Source organism: Sabethes cyaneus, chromosome 3, assembly GCF_943734655.1.
Source record: "Sabethes cyaneus chromosome 3, idSabCyanKW18_F2, whole genome shotgun sequence".
NCBI classification, from domain to species: Eukaryota; Metazoa; Arthropoda; class Insecta; order Diptera; family Culicidae; genus Sabethes; species Sabethes cyaneus.
Genome location: NC_071355.1, coordinates 140473939 through 140495501, shown reverse-complemented (window position 1 = coordinate 140495501; position 21563 = coordinate 140473939). Strand labels below are relative to the sequence as shown.

Here is a 21563-nt window from a genome sequence, read left to right as displayed (position 1 = left end):
AGTTAAAATACGCAGCCCTGCTTCCGGCGAAAAAGCAGAGGTGTGAAATTGTCAAAATTTTGCGAACTAAACCTCCATGGATGGCGATAATTTGGAACCAGCCAGCGTATCGAAAATAACAGCCTATAATAGTTAAATTATAACGAAAAGGCTGTGTTTAACTGCTTTCTAATTAGTTTCAGTTGTTTTAAAACGAATCAATCTTTAAGTAGTTTCCAGTACCAAAGGTACCAAAATCGATGAGTGGGACATGGACAATGTATGTGATCTGGCAGCCACATCACCCTGCTGCGAAAAAGCACATTGAAATAAATTTATTTAATTCCTTTGCTAACCCCGTGTCTATTACTATTTTTATCGGTGTACAATGTGCATGATGCAAAGTTGCATGCAAGTTTATAAAAGCTTGACGAGAAAATATTCATCGATTGGAGTTAAGTTGGCTCCGATAATTTTCATGTTTTGCAACTTTCAGATTACTCATTTCCGGTTTGAAGTTAGGGAGAGAAAAATGTGAGAGAATTGTGTGAGCTGTTGAGAGTTCGATCGACAATCAATATCGCTACACTAGAGAGACTAGGACATCGTTATTTGCCCTTGCGTAGGGGTAACAAAGACGGAGCTATTCCAGTTGGTTCTGCTGTGAGCGATGAGAGAGCGAATCGCACTGAATAGTCAGCGACAAACGGACTTTTGGACTTGGATAGCTGTGCAACTCGACGGTCGCAATCAATCGTTTGTGTTAATTCACCCCGTGTGCCATTGAAAAGCAAAAGCGAAGCACTCAGGTTCCAACCTCTTTCCTCCCTTTTACAATAAATGTGAGTTTTTCTTGCGGGTCGGTGATTAAGTGTCGATTGTTATAATCTTGGCATTCGTTAGTAACAAAATCGTTAAAACGTTACCTTGTTTGGAAATTGTGGTGTACTACTTTGGCATAGGATTCTCGAGAACTATTATTTTCAGTTGGTGCCTTGATTCGTCTGTCCGCATAGCACATACCAAGGCCCCACTGAGAGTGTAGTAGTTTTTTTTTGCATTTTTGGAGCAGCACTGGCAACTTATTCGACATTTCTTCTCATCGGCTTTAACAAAGCAACTCCTAATTGTTTTATTCCCAGCGAGATAACTGAAATTGGTGAAATAACTAGAATCTAATATACTCGTGTGTATAGAGCTAGAGTGTTACTTTGAAGAAAAATAGGAATTAATAGGCGTTTGTGCTAAACCAGTTACCATAATTGAAAATTTTTCCTTCGTTTTCCAGTCTAAGCAAATTTCTTGCTACACTAGTGTGACAAATTTCTGTTCTAAGTAGTATCAGGAAAAAGATACATAATGAGCTGGCAGGATTATGTTGACAATCAGCTCCTGGCTTCCCAGTGCGTATCGAAAGCGGCCATCGCCGGTCATGACGGTGGTGTATGGGCCAAATCAGAAGGATTTGAAGTAAGTACTTATCAATTTTTCTTTTGGGTCATAATTTCACTGTAGTTCGTTCATTCGACGGTATTTTGTTCTTGTTGAGTTTATGGGCCTAAATTGTTCAAGATACTTCCTAGAAAGGAAGTTCGAAGGTGAAAAAAAAGTTCAAGGGTGTGCCCAATGTTCCCATACCACGCTGACTCATTCGCCGATGACAGGCTGCTAAGGCCAAATACGGCATCGATATGACAAAAAACATTGCGCACCGATAAATGCTGGTGTGAAGCTCTAGGTTTGATAAAAGCATTAGTATTCAAACTACTAATCCATCCGGCTAATCTTGACGTGTGGAAATATCAGACATAAAATTCGCCGGCTAGCCTTACTTTCAAAATGGCGTTCGGATGAAATTTGTAGGATTTTTTTTATTCCTTTTATTCTTTATATTCGCATACGAACAAATCTCCAACACAGAGACAAGTGGCGAATGAATGGCTGGGGAATGAATGTTCATGGTACAACTACTAATATTTTCCGCAGACGTTTGATATAGATTTAAACAGTAACGCAAATCTTTTACGCACGTTCACATACACATAGGTGTCAAACACTGACAATCTGTCGCTTGTGAGACGTGCGAAATTTCGTAGCACCTATTTCCACGATTTCCACCCGCCACCCCCTTCGCTGTTTAGGTGTAGTAGTTAGTTAGTTTCAGACAGACTGTTGTTTTCATGTAGCAGCACAACTGCAAACGCGAATCGTGCAGAACGTTAGTTTGCGTGAGCATGCTGTCTTGATTTTCTTTTTACCTCGGGATGTCTGGAGATTATGCACAGCGAGAAAAGAGTGAGTCATTGGGCATTTTTTACGACGCATCACAAATGCAAGTACATATTCATTATGACGCTAAATATGAGTCCAGCTAATCATAGATTTCTGAAATATCTGTAAAAAATGTAAAGAAAGAAAATTTTGATGTAAATTTTCGATTTACTAACTGTCATTAGACGAAAACCAAGAATCAGCGCAATTATGACAGGAATAAAATAAAATTTTTTAGAGGCATTTTTAGCAAAATGTTATAAGAAGAATAACAATTCAATACTTTACGTGTTGAATAATTCAATAATTCAATTATTGATGGTTTTCATATACCTATACTAGTCCCTTGTGTTTTTAGAACTATTCAGTAATCATGGAGCTGTGTAAAACTTTCAATGACAGAATACTCATTGCCATTTTATTCCAAAATTTTCTCATTTGTATACTTAAGTTTTTATAAAAAAAATTTTGTGCGTTAAAACGTTTTATGAGATAATTAGGTATAAAAACAAATAGTGTTAAATAAGAGTACATACAATGATTAAATGTTGGTGCGTATAAAATTTGACAAATTTGGTTTTAATTTTCGAACAGTCGCATAACATGAGTTCATGCAAAAGGGTTGATTATGCGACATTTTGAAAAATAAATTCACATGTATGTATACTAAAGGAGCTTGTGAGGGTGCAAAACATCCCGAAAGTGTCTAATATGTTGTTCCGAGCGTTGATCATATTTATTTGGATTACTGACTACTGGAGTGATCCCTAAGTTTTATGATCTGTAAACAGATAAAAGCATATCTTTTAAATCATAAAGCTTTGGTCTATTCCAACCAAATCAAATTTTTGAAGTGATTTGAAACGGTTGTGTAATATTTGTTGACATATAGACAGAAGTGGTTCCTTTGCGGATATTTTCCTATTGAAATGAAATGGTCTTCACGTCCAAAACATTTAGAAATATAGAATTTTTAGATGTAATCAGCCATTGTTTACTAGACGCGAACACGAAAATGAAAATCGATCAAAAAGTTGCCTTTTGATATGTAAGGTTTCTTGCGAAAATTACAAAAATGTTCTGAGATTTCTCTTGCGAATAATATTACGTATCCGAATGTTGATGCTAAAATGTCAAATAATGTTTAGAATGCCGAGAGAATAGGCACGAAGAGGATCTATTACTGTTACTTAAGTGCTTTTGAAAAGTTACACAAGATTTGATTGGCCCTAACGTCACGAATATTTGAAAACTGTAAACACCATTGCAGTGAGGATTTTTTTTGAAAAACATCTTTATCTCAAATCTGGTTCCGCTGGGCTAGACTGACTTTTTTGTCGTCAAAAGGAAGATATTTTCATAACGGATTTTAATGGTTTTGGTCACCGCACACGTGTTTTATTTCAATAGTACAAGGAGCCCACATGAAGGCCATTTTACCCACCTTTTAAATATATTTTAGTCATGTATTCTACCCTTGTTCTCTAGATATGAATATTGATATAAACGCTCCGTAATCCGCCGGAACAAAATCGATATTTTCTCGCTATAAGAAGTGATTGTTAGTAACTAAAATTTAAGCTGATCGGAAAACTATGTAGGTACATTTGCCTGCAGGCTCACCATAGAAAATGACCGATAAGTGCATTAGCTGAAAGTAGCAAAGTTATCCAATGGTTATAGCTGTATGAGTATGTGTTAAAACACGATCTATGTTCATTTTATTGGTATTAGTAACGCAAAGGCCGCTTTTGAACACGCGTATTTCTCACGAAAGTTTTGTTTTCTCTTCATTCATAGTCATTTTTTGCTCTATTTGTGTTTCATGGATGGATCCTTGTTGAATGTATGTGGCTTTGTTGGTTCACAGTTCAACCGCATGTGGCTTATATCACGACTGGTTCTCGTTTGGCTGGTATCCATTTCCTATTCTTTATGCTCTTTGTCTGATGGCGATACTGATAAGTGAAGGGCGTCGAGTTAATAATGTGTTAAAACGCTTTTTTTACAATGTAGTTAGATGCACAATGAATTTTGCATCAAGCGTGCGTTACTTGCCACCTAAAATAACACGCGCATCCGGCATCATCTAGCACGAAGCTTGTAATTCGCGATATAAGAATTTAACGATAAGATAATAACGCCGCAGTGAGCTGATTTGCTATCTTCTTCTCCGATTTTGTCGGTGTTTTTTTAAATAGCGTTAAAGATATGCCTCTTAAATCACGCATTTCTTGTTAATGTGGAAGGGAAAGTAGACAAAGAAGAGTAAACTGTACGAGTAAGATAAAATATGCACAATCGTTCTTGCACGGTCCTCTATATTCGGACGGCTCTAAGCATATGGCAGCGGTAGTTTGTGAATGTGTTTTATTATTATTTTTCGGTATTCTGGCATATGGTCTTCATGCCTCGTATATTTATAAAAGCTCTCAACTCAATGATATTGGATTGGGATATCGAAGATTGTTGGCATGTTTTAGAATGACTTGTCTTCTTAAGTCCGGTGTTCATGTTTGACAAGAAAATTAATTTCACTTCATGTCCGCCATTTGCCTAAACCGAATAGCAAGATTAGCATTTTTTATCTAATGAAAGATTAAAAGCAATAGGCCAAACATGCGAAATTTTGCATTGTAGACGCATATATTTTCTGACATATTTTTAGTGATACGTTAAGATTATTTCGTTGAAATTAGCAAAATTCAATTTTCATTGCTCAAAATGCATTAATAAATAATATAGTATGTATTAGGATTATCCCGCAGTTAAAAACATTACTAGAAAGCGTATTGTATCTAGTTACTACGCGCGTCGCTTCCAATACTTATTTGGTATTGCTCAGCTATGCGATTTGTTTCCAAATGTAGACATATCGAGAAAATTGAGCAGAGAGTAATAGCGTCACGAAAGTCACCGTCCTCGGATGGAAAAACAAGTTTCTGATGAGTGTACCGTATTACTAGCTCGTGATTTCTTTATGAGGGTATATCCGTTCACAGGAGTTTTGCTTATGCGTAGTAAATACTCACTCTAGGGCTCAATTCATTGTTGAGAAATTAACTTACGTAATCCATAAGCTATTAAATTTGAATTGTCTCAAAATTCTTAAGCAATTCAAGTGACTAGTTGCAGTGACTCAATGATGACGCAATGACGAAATAATGATCAATGATTTTTAACTCAAGTAAACCGCCGTGAATCGCATAACAGTTACATTTTCTATGGAGCTTCCTATATAAATGGGACTGTTATGCGATTCCCAGCAGAAAACTTGTTTCAACTTGTTCAACATTGATTCATTGATTCGTATAGCGTAAAAATAACAAAAAGTGACGAATGGTGATTGGTACTACTAATTATGTGAATCACCGTTCATTAAAGCCTTGTTCACATATTCAGAAACTGTTTCACTTCAGGTCACATTTATTTGATTGAATTGTTGGCTAGGAATTTCGTAGATACTTCTATCAAAATTCGAAGACCGTCTGTGTCAGTGCGAACAGAATAGTTTCGATTGGAAAGAGAATACTGTAGTATACTGACAATGTCTTGGAAATGATTGTGGACACCACGAATAGTGATGCATGCTTATAGATGGGAAATATATCTTCTGGGGTTCAAACGCTGTAAAAGTCACTATCTTGACGGAAAAGGAGTGCCCAGAATTGATAAATGGCTATATACAGCAGCGGTAAATGGAATCCATATGCGCGATGATTGGATCTTCATATTTAAAGTGATCATTAAAAGGGGTCTTAAATTAATTGTAGGTACTTAAAAAAAATTCACAATCATTTAATATTTAGAAACCAAGTAAATTTTGTCCAAAATGAATTATTTTCCTTATCTTATAAAGCAAACTGCGATTCAAGGGACCTCAATTTAGATTTACTTTAAACAAACTAGCTTAGAATAGATTTTAAATAAGCAGTATTCAAAATTAAAGTACTCCATAGATGTCAAAATTTGTAATGAAACTGCTATACAGAATCCACACCATACACATGACAAAATTTTTTGACATAAGCTGGGGGCAGCGGGGAAAACATCAAACTCCAAATATTCCTCCACTCTTCGCTTTCTTCTCAGCCCTACATAAACTGCTTCAGCTCAGTTTCGCCTGTTTTGCATCAGCCCTCGTATCATCATAATCTTTTCGGCATGCAAAATAGCACATTAGCCTTTGCATACAGTTGTAAATGTCACCGACCGGGTGCACTTTAGAGGAATCGATGGAACAAAAAATAGATTTAGGTGCGAGAATTGTCATGTTTCTATTTATAAATCAATCGCATACCTGATGATCGTAAGCTTATCTTATACATTCTCAATACAATAAGATGCGATTCAAAATAGTCGTTGCTGTTTCATTGAACGCACTGTAGCACACGCATGCATGATAGTCCGCACTGAGGTACAAGAGAAAGAATGACGTTTATAAAAGCTTGAATGTTTGCAAATAAACGTGTTCTTCCTGAGTCTATAACTGTCGGCAGGAACCGTACCTAATGTGATATATCATCCCAATTTCAGTAGGGTATGTTGCTGCTTCGTCGTAATTGCCTATTCCCGTCCTATCCAACACAAATTATTAAAAATATCTGCGATTTTTATGATACATAATTAGTTATTTCCTAATTTTTAGTTTGTTGACTATCATACGCGATGAATCAAAGTGAGCTGAGATCTATTTGAATGCTTTTTTTCATTAAAGAATTCCTAGCAACCAAATTTCCTACGTTTTTTCGTGCGACGAAGAAGAAAACGTTGACTAATCGTTTCAATTTCCGTCATTCATAAAATGAAAATAACCCACGCAACGCATTGTCGTTATTCTGCGCAGCTGTAAAAACTTGCATGACCTGCAGAAATTTTGCAGAATTTGTCATGCCGTCCTACACAAATACATGCGCGCTAGCTTCGTAAACATTATTGTGATTTTTAGTTCGGACGATGAAAAATTTTGATGGACGGATTTCAAAATGGTACGACGAATTTAAACTATAAAGTCAGTTGCGTAATTTCAATAAAATGCTTTAATAATCGCTTTTTAGTGAATTCAAAGGGCACGGATTGGAAGGTAAGTGTGTTTGAGTCAAATCACCAGCAGAACTTTTGGAGTATTTTTTAAATCCACCTAAGAAATGATGAAAATTAGAGTGGCTTCCCTTAATGCGACGGGAATTAGGATTAAACCCTACTCAAAACAATCTAATCGATTATTCGATAATTTAATATTTTCATTTTCTGTTTTCCCTACGTGTTTCTGTGCCTTTAAGGTTCAAACACGCGTCATTGACTTCTGGGATTTCAAAAGCACTAGCAGTTTTATGCTCAAAACAAAATACATGTTCACCACAATTTATCATTGTGTTCTTTGCGTCTGTCAGAACACAGTGATAAATGTTCGTTTAAATTGTTTTTGTTTTCCCCCCTACTATATTAGTATACTAGAAAAAACCCGTGTTTTTCGCCTCGCGTCTCATTGACAGCGAATAGGTGATATTCAAGTAAATTATTTATAACTGACGAAAAAAACACTTGTTTGTTGTGATAATTTAGATTCACTATAACGGAGATAACCGGAGTGTACGACCAAAACGCCTAAATGTACCTCTAACACTAGTTGCAACTGCGTTACTGATTCTTCTTTTAAGCAGGGCACTGACATCTTTCCATAGTTTTGTCGCGAATATTGTTACGTTTATAACACCAACTTCTTTTTTGAGCCAACACCAAACCTTCCTCCGGAGAAAACCTTACTATAAATTCAATCTTTTGACGAAAAAAAAATTATTTTCGTTACAACTTAGATGGATGGCTTGTTCACAGCACGCGTCTTTAAGTAAAAACAAAGCCTTGGGCTTAAACGTCCTTTTTAAGACTTGACCCTTCTTTATCGACAGACAGAACAGCCGGCTAATTAGAGTACGAGACAGTTACGGGGCTAGCGTCTAAGTAATTTTTGCAAAATTAACGACATTTCACCCAAGTTTCCTTAAACCGTAGCGTAACTCAAGAAACACGAAAATGTCAAGTTTTTTTGGTTGTGGGACTAGTGACATTACTCATGACTTCATTAGTCTCTCCCCATTGAGATTCGAGCATACAACGACAAGCTTGCAACCGCATATTTCGAAGCAGATATGAAGTATTGGACACGCTAAATTGCGAGTAACACTTATATGTGCCCTATTATCAATCTTGTTATCGTCTTCCTAAATTACCGAATTATAACCCAAGACGACGTCGTTACAAATGAATGTTTAATGTGCCCACGGCGGGTGCAAACTACACAATCTCCGGGTAATTGCCACAAAGGCATAGCGATGATACTCGGTTACACTCTAGTAACGCCTTTTCGGTTCGCATTTGTAATGCTAGTCTTCTTCTTACACTTCTGCCCGTCGTCGGAAACCTAATGAAACGTACGCAACTAGTTTGGCTAGTTTTTTTTTTGTTCCGTGGGCATTTCTCTTTCTCCTTGGTCTGGTCTGTGATGCTACCTATTGACATGTTGGCAGAGTGTGGGCAAAACGAAGGTGCATAGAAAGTTTCAAATTTTCATCTAACATTAATCGTATCTTGTTGTTCGATGAAAGTCGTTTTACAAGTTTTAAGGTTGACTGTGCAGGTATTTCTTGTTCGCTTATTGCATATTCCGTAGACTTCGTAAACTCGATTTTACTGTAGTTATTGAACCAAAAGTAGATCCGTATTGCGCAAATATAACCTTATCCTTAGTATTTGCTTAGCAATGTCGTAACTTAGATACTATGTAAACAACCGAAACTTGTTATAACAAAACCTCATAATGCAAGTAAAATAGGAAATGTCATTTTCCAGTTGTTGTATACCTATTAGAAAGTATAATATTTGCAACGCAAGCCTAAAAATGACAGGTTTTTGAATGTTACATAAGTTTTCTGGTTTGTCAACGACCTTCACTAACCTCTAGGCTGCAAAAGATGCGTTTGGCTGTATTTTGTCTGGAATGGTTCTTTCGTCCCGATAAACGCGTCAGTCAACCAAATTGCTACACACGGCTGTATATGATGTGAGAAGCGCAGAAAATGTGTCAACGTCTTCTACTGACAAACACACATTTACGCTGAGTCTAGAGTTGGTGAGCCCCGAAAATCTGTGTTTGGACAGGTTTATTTTCATACTCAAATTTAGTTTGCTCTTCATATTTTCGACCTTTTATTTTACTTTCATTCTTTGCTTTGTTGTCTCGTGCGTATACGGCCTACTTTTAGTGTGAATTTTATTGCTAAAATAAATTGTTGACGACTGCTAAGCACATAAGTTATTTATTTTGACCGGCTGGTGCTATAACAAGGTCATTTGCGCTTGGAAGCCTTGGCTTTTAAGAATAGTCTGTTTATATAGTGTTTAAATTGATCTCAATGGAGCTATGTTTGTTTATAGATATTTTAAAAAAACCAATATTTGTCGGTGCAAGGCTAAACACTTTGAAGGCAATGGATCACAAGGTTTTAAGACCGAATGATTTCTATTTTATAATGTTCGTCTGAACTTTCTATCAAGTATGTTAACCTTTAGTTTAGTTAGCATCTATCATTCTAAAGAATTTTTTTCTCTATAAATATATCTTTAATATTAAAATTTTAACTGAAAATGTGAGTTGGCGTCGCAAAGAACTTTTTATTTTAGATCAGTACTTTTTTATAAACCCCACATTGTTAAAAAAACTGATTTCACTAAAAAACTAAATTTAAAAACTATTTGATAAATTTAAATATTTATTTTTAGCTATTTTAACAAAGCAGAAGCAAATATATTGCTTTCAATGAATATTTTTTTCGGTTCTTTAAGAATTTCGTTTTAGTATAACATTGACTTAATAAGTTCTGATATCTGGCAACATTTTTAACGTTTAAACCACAGAATTTGTAAAAATAGGAATGGTGAGTCACTTTTATGAACATAAATCTTGATTTTTGAGCATCAACAGTAAATTTGGTTTAAATTTGTAAAGTCCCTAAGTTGGTAATTTTTTGATGGTTTAGTAGGATTTCGAATTTGGAAACAAATTCGTGTCGCCTATGTTGCCAAAATAGAAACCCTTTTTTGATATGAAAAAAATTATAGTAAATGCATTAGAAACTGACTAAATATTATTAATCAACGATTGCAACCATGTTTGAAAAGTCTGCCAAGAGCTGCCCGTCAGGTATAAATAAGTTTTTGGCAAGCTGCGACAAGACGTAGTCCTACGGCAGCGAATATATTAATGTTTGAAACATTCTATAACTGCAAACTTTTTTTATGAACACACTGAGGGCATCATTTTTTCGTCATTTTAAAGCTTGTATGCGGAAACTGGCTGATATTTAAACACCTTTTTGGAAGTGAAATTTTTTTTTGTTGCCTAAAAAGGAGGCATGTCAAAATCGAACCATACCAAACTCAAATTCTGTAATACTCAAATTACGGCCTGTTGTGATGGATTATGCAAATTCATGCTTGACGGATAGGACTTGTCATTAATGTATCGAAAACAAAATACATGAAAGGAAGAGGTTCTAAAGAAGTGAATGCTGACCTCCCTCCCCGGATTCATTTAGACGGTGATGAAATCGAGGTGGTAGAAGAGCTCGTGTATCTGGGCTCACTGGTTACCGCAGACAACGACACCAGCAGAGAAATACAAAGACGCATTATGGCAGGAAATCGTGCCTACTTTGGACTCCGTAGGACGCTGCGATCGAACAAAATTCGCCACCGCACGAAGTTAACAATCTACAAGACGCTGATTAGACCGGTAGTCCTTTACGGCCATGAGACATGGACTATGCTCGTGGAGGACCAACGCGCCCTCAGTGTTTTCGAACGGAAGGTGTTGCGCACCATCTACGGCGGAGTGCAGATGGAAGACGGAACGTGGAGGAGGCGAATGAACCATGAATTGCATCAGCTGCTTAGGGAACCACCCATCGCTGCCACCGCAAAAATCGGTCGCCTGCGATGGGCTGGGCATGTCGTGAGGATGTCGGACGACTGCCCGGTTAAAAAAGTTCTCAATAACGATCCGACTGGAACGAGACGGCGGGGCGCGCAGCGAGCAAGATGGATCGATCAAGTGGAAGGCGACCTGCGGACCCTACGTAGACTACGTGGCTGGCGAATTGCAGCCATGGACCGAGTAGAATGGAGACGACTTCTTCGTACAGCAGAGGAAACCACGGCCTGGAGCTGATTAACCATTAACCATGCTTGAATTTGGCATGAATATTCCAGAAAATAGTGACATGTTTTATGGGGTTAATTGACAGTAGCAACTACATTGCCATCAATTTTTTCAGCAAAAAAGAGGTTCTCCCGTATGTAAACATATTTTATTAAAGTTTGTGTTTGTTCTATCACGTAGTTTAATTTAACTAATCAAGGTTTAATCAAAAACAGGTAATATTTGGCATGTTAGATAATTTTCCTAGCTTAAAGTGAAAGTACGTTTCTTGGAATAATTTTTCAGTTGATAAGTTTCTTTGAAAATATTGTTTTTAGAAGTTAAATTTTTTTATAACTCCTCGTGATTAAGTTCGGAAATAATTAATTAAAAAGTCAGTGCCAAATTGCATACAGTTTTCTGAGATCTAAAGCAAATTAAATTCTGGCCTGCTTGTTGAATAGGTCCTATTAATCAAACAAACTTCGTGAAAGTTTATTTCCTTATAAACCAACCTCGTGTTTTTGTCTTGATTTTTATTGAACTCAGGCATTAAATAATTTTTTATATCGATAGTTTTTACAATTGACGGAGGGGAGGTAGAAGAAAGTAACGAAACAAAGGTGTTGATAATATCCAAACAGAAGGGGTCAGAGCGTGAAGTGGAAAGAGCGGAAAATTGGGTAAGGGACGGTCATTGAAGCAACACTGTGTACCGTTCCTCTTTACCCAATCTGGGGGTTTCGCTGATCGATCCAAGCTATAATAATTCAAACCAATTACAGTGAAAGCACCTAATTCCGATCACCTAAGGCATGATTCATCTTTGAGTCCTCACTGAAAAATAAAACTGACATTTATTTACCTGGTATGTGCCTTTACCAAGTACAGTGGACTCTCGGAAAAGTTAATCGATTGGGGAATGGGTCGATTAACTTTTCCGAAATATTAACTTTTCTGAGTAGTCCTAAGAGTCATCTAAAATGATGAATACAAAAGCGAACAATATATTCTCGGATACAGGATACACCTTTTTAGGAAACTGAAAGTTGTAATGTAAAGAAATATGTAGCAAGATCCTTATGAAATGATACTTAGTTCCTTTCAGTAAATTTAAAACAGTCGGTTATTCTAGTTTACTTTTGATTTTTCGTAGTCTACGACAACGTTTTGACAATGTTCGCGCATAGTTTTTGTTCCCTACTGTTCCTTCTTTTGCATTTAAAATTCAATCTGAGTTTGCGCTTTTCCAGTTTGTTATCAAAAATCCTGAAGCAACTATGTGCCCGTATTGTACTATTACTACTATTACTAACGGTCCGGTACAAGAGTTTAATCTAATCCCAGCTATGATGATACTCTGTATGAAGCTGTGGAAAGGCGATAATAAACCGAAAAATGAGAAATAAAGATAGAAGGAAAACACACGTATGTGAATGAACGCTTTGGACAACCAATAAATTTAAACTCTCAGAAAAGTTAAGCCAAAAATTAACTTTTTAGAGCGTTGCATGAGAGCTAATATTCGCTTAACTTTTCTGAACAATTAACTTTTTAGAGAGTTAACTTTTCCGAGAGTCTACTGTATTTTTAATTATGTTCCATGAACAAATATTAAAATGCCTATATTATTTAACGAAGGTTACAAAAAATGCATCAAAGTATGATGTATCACTGCATCTAATTTCGATCATCAATTTTAAGGGGTGTTTCTAATTCCGATCACGTCATGATCAGCTGTTAAAGTATAAAACTATTGTCAACTTGTACCAAATCGATCTGAAACGTTTTGCGTTTATACTGTCTGACGACAATCCCCCTATCAGTCATATTCTGCTTGCGTTAATGATCATTATTCTCATTAGATTAATAGTCATAAAGTTCGTGTACTCGAGAGCTCGACAAGCGGATTACGAAACTTTCCCCTTCTTTTATCTTCGTTTAAATGTTGCAATAAAATTGGGCCACTTTCGACATTTTCATAAAGTTTTGATCATAAATAACAGTAAAAATCAAATCAGAGAGGTTGTGTTCCAGACATGTCCGCGTAGTTGTCGTAGAACTACGTTAGACTGATTTCCGCGAAGAAACATCGAATATTAAAGACGACCACCCGGGGCAAAAGTGCCACTCTTCCGTTTTCCATGATAACGATGAAGAATTTTAATATGGTTATTTTTTATGGTTTCTAAAGCGTCTTACAATATACCATAAGGAAATTCATTAATAAAAAATATAAACTCAGAGACTCAGACATATAAATGATTTAGAAATTTCACTTTTTGAAAATTGCACAAAATAATAATGACTATGGCGAAACAAGTATATTGAAATAATAGTTGTCTTTATGTGTATTATTTTTGGTCAAAAATAAGTTGCAATGGCCTTCAGCAATTTGTTTGTCGGATTAATCATTGCTTTTGCCAGTGCATGCTAAATGCTAATGAACTTACGGACTATATTGATTGGTTACATTGTGCCTGCTTTTATTTTCAAGTAGAGTCAGTACACAATCATGGCTCAAACATGCCCCCTGCAGTGGCCGGCGCTGCCGACTGCGGGTCGCCCTGAACAGGGCTTCGACCGATCCTTTTTTTCTACCGCAGTCACACCAACGCGCATTCAAGTTCACACCGTCCGTTTAGAGGTGGAATACGAATGCTATGCATAACACAACTGGCATTTTGCTCAGTCAAACGCCGACTGCACGCTGCAGAACGAACGGCTTCTAAAACTTTTTGACATTTTCGTTTCGATCAAGTTGCCTTTACCGTTTGGAGCAGCGAATGACTGCAAAACAGTCAAATGACTGGCAATCACCACGCTACGAAAAGCAACCGCACAATCGTATGATTCAATACTACAAAAAAAACAACCACTACATGTGCATGGAAGAAGTCGGTCGGACTCCGTCCAATACAAACGAATATTTTGCTTGCGTCGGACCGACGTCTGGGTGACAAACTTTTACTGTGAGCAGCCGATTTGGAGACAAAAAGAGAAACGAAAAAATACGTCACCGTATGCTTCCAGTCAGTTTGCAGTTTATATTCTCAAAGCGCAAAGCAAAACGGGAGATCGACTGTTTGCTTTTGCTGAGATGCCGCATGAATTGTACGACGGCAGCAGCGCAAGCGGCAAATTGACTGGATTAAAAAAACGGTCAAATGATCGTTCAAAAATCGGAGTTTGAATGCGGAAAGTTCGCATTCACGGCAGTCACATTCAACTTGCGATCCCTTTTTAAGCCCTGGCCCTGAATCATCTAATGTTACTATTGATAATTTCTGGTGGTCTTGTTATTGACTAATGTTTTATGAAAGAGTCTACAATTCTTCGAGTTCGATTAGATTTTGAGTTACGCAAAAATTTCTGTTTTATTTGTATGAGAGTCCTTATCCCCCTACCTCAGGGGTGAGGCGTCTCAAACCATAAAAAAATTCCTGCCTCCAAAACCCCACACATGCCAAATTTGGTTCCATTTAATTAATTAGTTCTCGAGTTATGAGGAAATTTGTATTTCATTTGTATGGGAGCCCAACCTCTTAGTGGGCGGAGGGGTCACTACCCATCATAAGAACTTTCCCTGGCCCCAAAAACCTCTTCATGCAAATTTTCACGCCGATTGGTTCAGTAGTTTTCGATTCTATAAGGAACATCCCGATAGACAGATAGAAATCCATTTCTATATATAAGACTAGCTGACTCCTCCCCCCTCCCCCGCAGTGGCCGGCGCTTCCGACGGCAGGTCGCCGGCAACACTTGCGGTCTGGCCCGTCTCGCCCTGAATCATCTAATGTTACTATTGATAGTTTTTGGTGGTCGTGTTATTGACTAATGTTTTCTGAAAGAGTCTAAAATTTCTCGAGTTCGATTTGTTTTCGATTTACGCAATTTCTGTTTTATTTGCATGAGAGTCCTTATCCCCCTACCACACTGTGGAGAGGTCTCAAACGATCATAAAAAATAAATTCCTGCCTCCATAACCCATAACCCACATGCCAAATTTGGTTCCATTTGCTTGATTAGTTCTCTAGTTATGAAGATATTTGTATTTCATTTGTATTGAAGCCACCCCCCCTTTTGGAGGAGTCATAATTCCCCTCCTAAAGAGGGAGGGGTCTCAATACACCATAGAAAAAAAATTAGCCTATAAAAACACCCACATGCTAAATTTGCTTCCATTTGCTTGATTAGTTCTGGAGTTATAAGAAAATTTGTATTTCATTTGCATGGGAACCCCCCTCTTAAAAGAGTAAGGGGTCCTAATTCATCGTAGAAAAAATTCTCGCCTCCAAAAACACCCACATGTCCCACATATGGTTCCATTTGATTGATTAGTTCACGAGTTATGAGGAAATTTGTATGTCATTTGTATAGGAGCCCCCCCTCCTAAAATGGAAAAAAGTCCTAATTTACCATAGAAAAAATTCTTGCCTCCAAAGGCCTTCACATGCCGAATTTGGTTCCATCTGCTTGATTAGTTCTCGAGTTATGAGGAAATTTGTATTTCATTTGAATGGAAGTCCCTCTCCCCCCTCTTAAAGAGGAGAGGGGTCATAATTCTCCTTCTAAAGAGGGCATGGGTCTCAATTCACCATAGAAAAAATTCTTGTCTCCAAAATCACCCACATGCCAAATTTGGTTCCATTTGCTCGATTAGTTTTCGAGTTATGCAGAAATTTCAGCTTCATTTGTATGGGAGCCCCCCTCTTAGTGGGGGGAGGGGTCTCTAATCATCATAAGAACCTTCCCTGGCCCCAAAAACCCCTAGATGCCAATTTTCGCGTCGATTGGTTCAGTAGTTTTCGGTTCTATAAGGAACATCCCGGCAGACAGGCAGAAATCCATTTTTATATATATATAAGATTTATGTGATACAATTACACTTATATTAAATTTATGAAAACTAGGTAAATTTTTCATGTGGTGTTTTGTATGGCAATTTAGCGTCGTTTGCTTTCGTGCCTTGCTCGTTACTAGGGTTGCCAAGTGGCCGGTTTTTGGCCGGCCCGACCGGTTTTTCACCTGCAAAGCCGGTGGCCGGTCAATCCTGCAAAAAGGCCGGTTTTCCGACATAGGAAGCCGGATTGGTACTTTTTTCCTGATTTGTTAAATTTTCTGATAAATTTATTAGCAATCCTGAGCAGTGGATCATAGAAGATAGCCAGCTTTGCAGTGACAATACTTTGCTTCTGGCGGTAATATACATTAAATTGTCCACCAGCATCAGAAGCAACAAGTTGTCTTCTAGTATCTTCAATAATCCATGTAATGTTCGTTGTGGTTTCGATTCCGACGGTAGTCGTCGTAAATAATAATTAACGCACATTACACTTTCCAGGCAAATCTTCTAGTATTATGCTGCCACAATCCCCCCCCCCCCCCCCCCCGCTGTTTTTGAAGGCAGGACCGACCGGCCGGTTTTTGAAATTTTCGGACTTGGCAACCCTACTCGTTACTAAAATAACTATTTTTCTGAAAGCGGTTATTTTTTGAAGGTCATTTTGAATTCGTTTATTAGCCAGGACTTGAGGTGTTATAAAAAAGGTATTTCGTATATTCAAGGTTCGTGCGTCCATGAAGTCGGTTATTATATGATTAGGCCATTATAAATATTTAAAAAAGTTTTTGTCCCTCCGGTGTTGGGTCACTGAAGGGGGGGGGGGCGAAAAAAACAGAATTTTTTAATTGAGCAAAAAAAATGGATTTTAGGCATTTTTACAAAGTTTAAACGTGAAAACCAAATCTATTCTTGCTTTCAATAAATACGTTGTTATTTTTCATGCAAAAATCTACGAACAAAAACGAAAGAGGCCGAGTTTTGGAAATTTCACTGTTTGAACTTCTATTTTTATTTCGTACCAGAAGCGTTAACTCAACTCGTACACTCATTTTTCGAGTTTTTCAAGCTGTAGAGCCCACAGACAGTTGATTTTATAAAAAAAATTAACTCGTATCCAACAAATTATTTTTTTTGCCTCCGATTTTTCAAACCAATTTCCAAGGGGGGGGGGGGGTGACAAAAATTTTGAAAATGATTTGCAATGGCCTTATTAAATATCAAATGCTTGATAACTTTTATACAGTTCCCCGATGAAGTGGTCAGAGTTTCATGCAACCAAGATTTTCGTGATAATTACCAAGTAGACAGGTTTGTGTCAGGACGGCCTTCACGCACAGTAACAAATGTTCATCGGTATCTGATGAACGTTCGCGTGTGATTTCGGACGGATCGTATAAGTGGATAGCACATAACCATCGTTGTCGCTAAACTGACTGCGCGTGTTTTTTTTTATCGATATTTCGGATTTCTACTACCTGTTTTGCAATGGTCATGTAACCAAACATCTCCTCAAATCGTACGCGCGTTCGAATGATAGTGATCACACCTCCTACCTCGGTGGATCCAGATCAATTCTCTTCCACTAACCGCAACTTCTTCCAGTGACACTTGTGGGTGATGCAGAGGATTTCTCGGTCTCTAGTAACAGCAAGTGCCGGTCGGACTAACATTCCTTTTCCTCCCATATTGATTTGCATTGGACGTGGCTAGTTTTGTTTTTGATCATCATAAAGAATGATCTGCTACTCTGTGAGTTTTCCACAAAATTTTTCATGGTGGTGGAAAACTCCTAAGAAAAATCCGTGAAAATCATGTGCTAATTTTTAGAAAAAATTTAAAATATTTTTATCTTATTCGGCTGAAGCACTTGAAATTTTAAAAAATTCGCTAACAAGAAGATACGTGTTTATTTAAAGAAATAGAACATTTTAACACTGTCTGTCGCTGGTATAAACATAAATAAATACTTGGATCTCGATAGTTGTTCATTAAATAAAATAAATATGTCGAAAATGCATCTTACGCGAGTCTAATTTAACATAATTCCTTTTTTTCCATTATCAATCCTCAGGTATCAAAAGACGAAGTGGCGAAAATAGTTGCAGGTTTCGACAAAACCGAACTGCTAACCTCAGGAGGAGTGACACTGGCCGGCCAGCGTTACATCTATCTATCCGGAACCGACCGAGTGATCCGGGCCAAGCTAGGAAAGACTGGAGTCCACTGTATGAAAACACAGCAGGGTGAGTTTGATGTCCCTATTCTATCGTATATGTTGTGATTGTAGTGTTGCATCATCTTCGAAACCGACTTGATTGGAGCCCAGCTCCGTTGGTCATGTCGATCGCCTAGACGGTGCATATAGCAAAACATATAGAATAATTTCGAGATGTATGTTTTCTTGATGAGCATACGTCTGTACAAGATTCTAACATCAGTTTATGCCAGCATGTGTGTTTATTATTAATGTGTGATTTGAATTTCATGGGATTTTGGGGATCTTCGTGGGAAATCTTAACATTTGGGGATAAATCGATAAACATTCAATGGTTGCGAAACGAGATCTAAAACTATATACCTACCTATTGCGCTCTCTTTTGACAAACACCACCACTCATGCGTTCTTTACAAACACCCAACATACTGATCACCATCTTTAAAGCTGATAAATAATAATTACAATTCTATTAATTGTTCACTGTTTCAATTACTTATAGGTTCACATAACCAAAACAATTCTCAACTTCTTTATAGTTAATACATTTATTTAATTTTTACTCGGGTGCAAAACACATATTTTTAGTTTATAAAATGAATCATAAACGAATTTTCATCAAAATCTGACTAATCGCGATTAATGAATATGTCAGTTACTCATCAATTGTAAGCGGTTACGGGTCAGTAATGGTTCTAACACATTCTAACTTTTTTCAATTATTTTTTACAAATAGTAATAATTTATTTTGTGGTGAATGATCCGTCGGTTAAACCACTCTCTAATAAATTCAACAATAATTTATTTTGTTGAATACTTTTTCGCTCATGAAAGAACGTTATAAAGTTTTAAGTGTTTGATGTTGGTTGGTTTTGATCAAATTAGAAGTTTTGTACTGTACAGTAGCTAAATAAACAGGCTGAACGTATGCTTTATTTCTATACAAAAGTATACTCAAACACATTGATAAAAGATATCAATTGTGTATGCAATGAAATTCGAAATAAGATAAAACAGATTTTAACGTTTTATTCTTATCTTAGGGGCATCCCACACGATCACAAATTAATGGAACTACTGTGTATGGAAAATTTTCACTGCGATAAGAAATATTTCCAAAAGTATTTCTACATCCGCTTTCGTGTTTCTCGTGTTTTTTTTCTTATCAGCCTTGTAGTTCGACTGCGTACGACTATAATAAAGTGTCAATTTTCTCTTTCTTCCTTCTCCCTACAGCTGTTATAGTATCAATTTACGAAGAGCCAGTACAGCCTCAGCAAGCGGCATCTATAGTCGAAAAGCTTGGAGATTATCTTATTACTTGTGGTTATTAGAAGAGGTAAACTTTCATACTGCTTTTTTATAATTTAAACTTTAGAAACACACTTGAATAAAAAAATTGAAAAAGTCGATAAAAATGCGAAAAAACATGCTACAGTATGAGCGTATTGCTTTAGGATTGAAATGAACGAAGAAAACTAAAACAGTGGCAAACATAATGCTAATTGTAAGAATGAGATCAAGAAAAGGAGATTCTGTTTTTCTTCCTTTGCAGTCAATATTTTTAAGTTCCCTTGCTAGTTTTTGTTTTTCTTTTGTTTCCATTAGATTGAGCGAACCGTTGGAGAATGAAAGAAAGGACATTTGAAGCTCTGTAAACTGTTATCGAATTAGTGGTTTTGTTGTTCCCTTTGCGTTCTGCGATCGTAAATAGTAGCTATTTGCGTTGTTTTTCCATATGTTCGCTTTGCATATTTGTTAAACTCGAATATAGATCAGAAAACGGGAGGAAACAAAACATGCAAGAAAGCTAAAAGTTGTCACGGTATGATTTTCTATTTTGTTTTTCTTCTCTCTTCCTCTTTTATTTGCAGCCCTCGGCGGCAGTGTGCGCGTATGACTCTTGTATTTGTGTAAAATCGTTTCCGTAACTTAAGAAACTGTAATTTGTATTAGCTTTTAAAAAAATCTTAATGCATCTCTCTGAATTGGCGGTAGCATCGAAGAACAGAAAGAAGACTTATTGCATTGGCTAGGGCAATAAATCAGAAAAGAAACAGAAGGAATAGGACTAGAGATCGGAACACTTCTGTATATAACAGGGGAACTCCTTTCATACTCTTCGATGGCACACGTGATGATATAGAACAGTCATAGGACACGAATAAGCATGAGCAAGCATGGGTTGTAAAAGCCGAAACAAAACGGACAAGAAAATGTGTAAAATTCAAAGATTTACGGTTTAATCAAAGACCATTTTTGGTGGCAAAAGGAAGAAATGAAACGCATAACTTACTCTACTATTATTATCATCATCCGTAACTGTATTAATTATTCTGAAGAATCAGCTGATGTGAAGTATGCAACAGATTTCGATCATTGATTTGCTAAAGCGAAAAAAAAATCATTTTCTTTGTCGGACAGCATAAAAAGCATAATATGAGATAAACAAGCAAAGTACTATGATAAGGATAATACAATGATAATAAAACAGAAAAGGATAACAGCGAAATCATAAAGGAAAACAATGTGTGTGATTTACTACTAGTTTAACAATAAGGGAAAAACAAGTGAAAAATGAAAGAGTTTTATGTCTCTTTAGTTTTTTATAAATTAATGTAGATGTTTTGTGGTTATAATTTATTCTTACTTTATAATCGAAAGAAACGTGCTGATGGTTTGTAATTTTTTTTCTGCATTTCTTCCATAAATCAAGCATCCCTATTTCGTTGTTTTCTGTCTACTTATTGAGCTATTTTTCATGAATGTCCTTTCTATAAAAGAAAGAAATAAAGAAACAAAGCCGAAAATAAATACTGCAGTATTTATGTTTGAAAAAAGAAAAGAACATCCTTGAAATTGTGGTATGTGTCTCTGAGTCTGCCATTGGTTTTACATATACCTAGGTATATGACGACGTTTATGATTAGCAGTAAATGGAGCAAGTTTGAAATAATTACGCCTAGCAATGGTACATTCCTGCGACCACTGTCTTTGTTATACTGCATTTTATTTATCAGTCATGCCAAGCAGTCATGGTGATAACGTCAAACTGC

At 36.7% G+C, this 21563-nt stretch overlaps 1 protein-coding gene across 2 annotated transcripts; it reads left to right on the top strand.

Moving 5' to 3' along the window:
- The first annotated feature begins 714 nt into the window (after nt 1-714).
- LOC128743490 (profilin) lies at nt 715-21315 on the top strand. 2 transcript variants are annotated; one of them, XM_053840087.1, is made up of 5 exons: nt 715-821; nt 1268-1449; nt 18364-18535; nt 19744-19846; nt 20382-21315. In XM_053840087.1, exons 2-4 carry the CDS (start codon nt 1339-1341, stop codon nt 19839-19841), a joined length of 381 nt encoding a protein of 126 aa, XP_053696062.1. In that variant the 5' UTR covers nt 715-821; nt 1268-1338; the 3' UTR covers nt 19842-19846; nt 20382-21315. The 2 variants fall into 2 exon arrangements, with proteins under 2 accessions (XP_053696062.1, XP_053696060.1); XM_053840085.1 differs by having other exon boundaries at nt 19744-21315.
- Nucleotides 21316-21563: the final 248 nt, after the last annotated feature.